At 44.0% G+C, this 6,296-nt stretch overlaps 1 protein-coding gene across 1 annotated transcript in view; it reads left to right on the top strand.

Moving 5' to 3' along the window:
- The window catches only part of DMBT1 (deleted in malignant brain tumors 1), a 15,069-nt gene extending 10,066 nt beyond the window's left edge, over nt 1–5,003 (top strand). The window contains exons 10-16 of the mRNA XM_027908538.1: nt 6–276; nt 442–474; nt 1,721–1,871; nt 2,167–2,378; nt 2,615–2,787; nt 3,291–3,679; nt 4,318–5,003. Of these exons, the coding sequence (XP_027764339.1) occupies nt 6–276; nt 442–474; nt 1,721–1,871; nt 2,167–2,378; nt 2,615–2,787; nt 3,291–3,679; nt 4,318–4,603 (1,515 nt within the window). The 3' untranslated portion in view covers nt 4,604–5,003. The remainder of the gene's footprint in view (nt 1–5; nt 277–441; nt 475–1,720; nt 1,872–2,166; nt 2,379–2,614; nt 2,788–3,290; nt 3,680–4,317) is intronic.
- Nucleotides 5,004–6,296: the final 1,293 nt, after the last annotated feature.

Genomic DNA, 6,296 nt, shown 5'->3' with positions numbered 1-6,296 from the left:
GCGAGGGCCGCGTGGAGCTGTACGACGGCAGCACGTGGGGCACGGTGTGTGATGACCAGTGGGACCTGCAGGATGCCCAGGTGGTGTGTCGGCAGCTGGGCTGTGGGGAGGCCCTTGGAGCCCCACAAACTGCCCACTTTGGCCTGGGCTCGGGGCGCATCTTCCTGGACGACGTGCAGTGCCGTGGGGACGAGCCCTCCCTGCAGATGTGCAGGCACAACGGCTGGGGAGTGCACAACTGTGGGCACGTGGAGGATGCCAGTGTCGTCTGTGCAGGTGGGTGTCAGTAAAGGCAGTTGAGTCTCTGCTGGAGCTTATAGCCCAGCCCCAGTGCCCCCATCCCCTCCTCCCTGCGGTCCCATCTTGATACCCTGTGTGCCCCAGGGCCTTTGTCATGAGCAGCACATTTCACTCGTGTCTCTTCTTCCTTCACACCCACAGCTTCTGCGGCCACCACACCAGCACCTCCATCAGGTAATGCTCTTCTGTGTCTCTTCTCACCTTTCTAATTTGTGGACTGTATCCCTTTAGCACATTTTTTTTTTTTTTAATTTGTCTTTTGCCTCTGTGACAGTATCACTTTAAACTTGTGTGATGATTCCCAGACAGGCTGTGATATCCCCTTGCCTTTCAGTGATGCTGTTTTTCCAACCATGCTGATTGGCTGTGTCAAGCCATTTCCCTGTTGGGCAATTCAGCTGGGTCAGGGCCCAGGAAACATTGTGTAAATCTCCAATTTCTAACTGCATTCATCAGCATTGCAAGAATGGTGTTCAAGTATGGCAATGTACAATCTGAGGCACTCCTGCTTACTAGAGCTGTTATGGTCTCTTTTATATTTTTGCCTTAGAAAGCAGGTTTTAGATTTAGAGCTTGACCATTCACAGTTGAAAATAATATGAAGTGAATTTTACTAGAGCCTGTCTAGTGTTATCAGAGGAAGAGTCAGTGTCTGGGTACAGCTGATGCTCCCAAGCTTGGAATAGCCTGTGAATCCCAAAATCCTGAGGCAGGGAGGCATGTATTGTACTGGTGGGTGTCTTTGTGCAGGACTATAACATGGGTTGTCACCTCTACATGTCAGATCTTGTAGAATTTAAGTTCAAAGCTTGTGTTCACCTCACTGCAGAAAAGCTTTTAGGATTATCTGTGTGTTTAACAAGTATTGTGTCATTCATGCTGGCAGGAACACAAAAGCTTTTTGCAGCTCTGTTTATAGGAGAAATGAGTTATATTTAAGACTTTCTCCAGCAGCCTGGAGTGCTTATTTCAGTCTGAGACCATAAAATTACAGAGTTTCCTAGAAGACTTGCAACTTATTTACCCTCCAAAGTCCTTAGGGGAATAAAGAGAAGCAGCAGAGTAACTGAGGGGAGGGTGTTTGCTGAGGAAGGTACTTCCATTTAGACTGTCAGGACACCTCCCAGAATCAGACCTTGACTGTAAGAAGAAGAGACCAGAGCAGAAAGCATCAAGGTGTTTCCAGCCCATCCTGAAGAGGGTAGTCTGACACCACAGATGTGACAGGGAATTCCAAATCCAACACGAAAGTAAAGGCTAAAGAAAGAAACCCAAATATTTGTTTTGATTTGGCTCATACAGAATATCACCCACAGTCAGCAGGGGACCTGCTTTTCCACAGCTACAGATGAGATGCAGAGCTCAAGTGCACTTTTGCAGAGGTTACTGTAAGTAAATTCTCTTCCATTTCTTTCTGCAGCACCTTATTATTGTGGTGGCTCAATCTCAGATTCCTCTGGGATGGTGCAGAGTCCCTACTACCCTGGAAGTTATCCAAACAATGCTGACTGCGAGTGGCAGATACAAGTCGAGAGCAATTTCCGTGTTACGCTCACATTTAGAGATATTGAGTAAGTAAAACACCGATTCCCTGTGCAAATAACAAAGTCAGAACTTACCTGAGAAGTTTGAAAACTCATCTAAAACAGGCAACCTTCTTAATTTTAAAGATACTTTCAATAACATCCGGCAGTTGGAAGACCAGATCAAAATCTAGACTACTGTAGTATTTTTCGCTCACAATTTTCTGCTACAGCTATATACAAACCAAATGAGACCCTTCCTGAAGGATTTTATCACATGTTAGGCAGTGAAATCAGAGTTTCTGGAACAGATTTAACGAGGTGCTGATGTTTTGTTCACCAGGATGCAAAGCAGCACGTGCCAGCACGACTACATTGAAGTCTATGACGGGCCTCGACACTCTTCCCCGCTTCTTGGGAGACTTTGTTCTGGTTCCTTCCCCACATTCGTGTCCTCTTCAAACATGATGACCATTCACTTTCACAGTGATTCCAGAGGCTCCTTCAGAGGCTTTCAGGCTCACTACTCCTCCATCCCAGCAGATCACAACACCAGTAAGTCCTCAGCTGGTGTTTCTCAACAGACAAGCTTATTTATTGCTTTTGTTCGCAAAATAAGTATTTGCTTAAATTTAAAGGTGTTTACAGAAATTGAACGATGAAACACGATGGGTTGGGGGGTGAACTGCCTGACTGCTAAATTAAGAAAACAACACTTGCCTCCATTACAACCTTTAATCATTAACAAACTCCTGAAGTCACTAATATATTGTACCTCCTCCTTCTGCCAGCCCTGCAGTGCCTGCCAGACTACATGCACGCAGTGGTGAGCAGGGACTACCTCCAGTCCCAAGGCTACTCAGCCCAGATGGTCACCCTGAATGACAATCGCTGCAGACCAACAATCACCTCACAGGAGGTTGTGTTCAACATTCCCTACGATGGCTGCGGGACGATACGAGAGGTGCGTTCGCCAGGGCGGGCTCTGAATTGCAGGACCCACTGCGAGGAGTGTCACAAAAAAAGGCCATTGTGGCCAGTGAGAGCTGCAGGTTTTAGTGCTTTAGCTTTCCAAGCCTTAGGGGATATCTGTGCTTAATAAGAAAGAGCTTCTGGGGAGGAAAGCATGGGAGAGAGCTATACGAATTTTCTGTGATTTAAAATAGATGTAGTCCTCTAGGTGCACAGGATTGGGATGCCTGTGTTCTACACAACTGCTGTTTGTACAGATGGTCAATGAGCTGGCTCTGCCTTGGGTTTAACAGGGTTTTTCTCTGCTGAATTCTGTTTAATTACATACCATTTACACTGTGTGAGCAGAAAAGACCAACATCAAGCTCCATTTGATTTAAAATGTGTAAGATGAACCTACATTTTTAAAATTAGTATTTAAGCTTATAAAATCTTAGAGCTTTCACGGAATGTGACAAAAAAGCAATTCCTCATTTTAAATTGCACATTAAACAGGAGAACAACGATACAATCAACTATTCCAACACGATCAGAGTCTCATCTTCTGGGCACATAATCAAGAGGAAAAAGAACATCAACTTACACATCAGCTGCAAAATGCTGCAGAAGACGTGGATGCAAGTCATGTACACTGCTGAGGACACTGTAGACGTGAATGAATATCAGTTTGGAAGATACGACATGAACATCACCTTTTATGATTCCTCAGCGTTCTCGCGGCAAGTGCGCGACTTGCCGTACTTCATCGACTTGAACCAAAATTTGTACCTCCAAGCCTGTCTTCACAGCTCAGACCCGAACCTGAAGGTGTTTGTGGACACGTGTGTGGCATCACCCGATCCTCGTGACTTTCACACTCTGGCCTATGACATAGTCAGGAATGGGTAAGAGCTTTCTTCAAGCTGTTAGAAGCGCACCTGTGATCTGCATTTATTTAAAAGAATAGAACCAGTCTGAGCTGGGTTAGAACACATTATCAGTAGACTCTTAAAAGGGGCCTTTGACTTTTTTTTTATTTTAACAGCATGAGCCTGAAAATAAGAAATTACATTTAGACCTTACTAACATTTCGTTTCAATTACTTCATTTTTGTCCTATGAGCAAAATTCAAAGTAGTGGGATAGACGTAAATGAGACAGTGAAAACTGGCAGCAGGAACCTGTAATCCTACAAGTTTAATGTTTTAGTACAGCCAGGTCAAGCATTAGATTAACTTTTTTATGACTTGCATAGCACAAATTAATATCCGTAAGAATCTGTTCTTCCTTCTTCTTATAGTGTCTTCCTCTGGGGGAAAAAAAAAAAAAAAAAAAAAAAAAAGAAGAGTTGTCAGTGCTCCAGCTCCTTCATAGGACTTACATAAATCTATATTTTTAAAGTCTATCTGCTGTGCAAGTTGCATTTTTAGCCCTTTGTTTTTAGTATCTGACTATGATATAGTTCAGTTTTAATCTATTTTATTTCTGGAGGAATGTGTCCCTGTGCATCCATGAAGACTAACCACCCTTTTTTTAATTCCTAGGTGTCCCAGAGATTCTTCCTACGCCACCTTCTACTCCCCTTCCAGCCACTTTGCCCGGTTCAAATTCAACGCCTTTGAGTTCATCAGCCGCCACCCCTCGGTGTACCTGAAGTGTGAGCTGATGGTCTGCAGGCTCGGGGACTACTCCTCCCGCTGCTACCGGGGCTGCGCTGGCAGGGCCAAGAGAGACACGAGTCCTGGCGAGGAAAAAGTGGACGTGGTTGTCGGGCCGATTCGGCTCCGGGAAGGGGCTGCTCAGAGTGGGGATACTACTAAAGCCAAATAAAGTTCTCTCGCTTCTGCTCTGAGGTGACTTCAGGCCCCAAGAAAAGCCATAGCTCTGCGTGGCTGACACCTGTCACTCAAACCTGCTTTTGCCAGCTTTGCCGTGAAAAGGAAGCGTTCAGCTCTTTGCAAGCCCCCTATTCTTACCTGCATATTTAAAATGTGTAACTGCTTTGGCTGTCCAAAAGGAGAGATTGCCTGTAACCCATTTTAGTGCTGTAACTCCTAGAATTGGACTAATTAGCTCCAATCTGCTTGTGTAATGGCACTTGGGGACATGGTTTGGTGATGGACTTGTCTGTGCTAGTTTAGTGGTTGGACTCGATGATCTTAAAGGTCTTTTCTAACCTAAATAACCCATGATTCCATGATGGCCAGCTGGGAGCTAACACCCAGCCTCCCTGAGAAACATTTCACTCCCTCAGTTGTCTTCTGCTTATGAAGCTGACTTTTAAGTTGTCATCCCTGCCAACATAAAGCCTGTCTGAATAGCTGAAAGCAGTGAATCTGTGAGATCACTTACTTCTGATTTCAGCCTGGGAACCATCCCTTTAATACAGGAGCTCCTTGTGCCCTGATCTTTAATATATTGAGATCAAACTCCACCAACTTTCACTCGAAGGGCTGGGCTCTTCTGTGCCTCCTCCCTAGGCAGTCCCCACTGCTGCTGACAGATCCTCACACTGGCTGTTAGTGCTGTTGCCATCCTGGCAGCCGCAGTTTTTTGTTCTTGATGGTTTTATTGCAAGAGCAGCACTGAAGAAACTGCTTTCACGTGGGGTAACGTCAGATCCAAGGTCAGCACCACCCACCAAATGGCTGCAGGGCAAATGTCAAGGATTCACCAGCCGCCAAAATGCCTCACTGGTGACGTGCCATTTGTAGGAAGCCACGATGTCTTTACCTGCAATGAATCCTGGCCTGCTACAGTGCTTTAGAATAGCTTTGCAATCCTAACATCTCTTAAATAATCATCTCAAATAATTTCAATAGCCATGCCACGAGTTGTTCGATACAACCATTTTATCATTTTCCTCCTCTTCAGTTCTCTTCTCACATCAGTCTAAAACCGTTTATCCAGTGCCTCAGAATTTTGTGAGCTGGACTGAAAATGTGAATGAGGTACCAATAAATACTTCAAGGTTTATTAAAAGGAAGGAAAATTTAATTTGGGGAGAATGGGTCATGTCTGGAAAGAAAATGTAAAAACTGATCTCACCACAACAACTGGAATTGTGGCTATGCAATATTCTAATTATTTTGAGCATTGCTTTTAATGCTAAATTTCTTGTTCAAATAATAATGGGACTGAGCTTATCCAATGCAGAGATTTCCAAGCCAAAAGTAATCTGTTTTGTGAGTAGTGTAATTTACAATCAAAAGAAGGAATGTTTACATAGAAATAAATCTATTTTGTCTTTCAAATTAACGTCTCTGTGCTTAAAGAAACAAACAGATGTTTTACTGTGCTGAAGAGTGTGATCTCTTGGATTAAAAATTCCAAGCGATGGAGTATTTGACTTTCCAGTATTTGACATTTTGCCCATCAGTTGTGTTTTTAAACACTTCTACATGATGTTTTGAAGAGGTGTGAGGTACTTCTGTTGTCTGTAAGTCTTGGGCACAGCTCTCTGTGTGTGGCTACAACAAGGAATTTCAACTTTTTAGTTGAAAATTGATATTTTTCCTGGTAA

Source organism: Empidonax traillii, unplaced genomic scaffold (genome assembly GCF_003031625.1).
Source record: "Empidonax traillii isolate 1590-97213 ecotype Southwest subspecies unplaced genomic scaffold, ASM303162v1 scaffold1742:size73712, whole genome shotgun sequence".
Lineage (NCBI taxonomy): Eukaryota > Metazoa > Chordata > Aves > Passeriformes > Tyrannidae > Empidonax > Empidonax traillii.
This window is presented reverse-complemented; position numbering and strand designations above follow the sequence as displayed.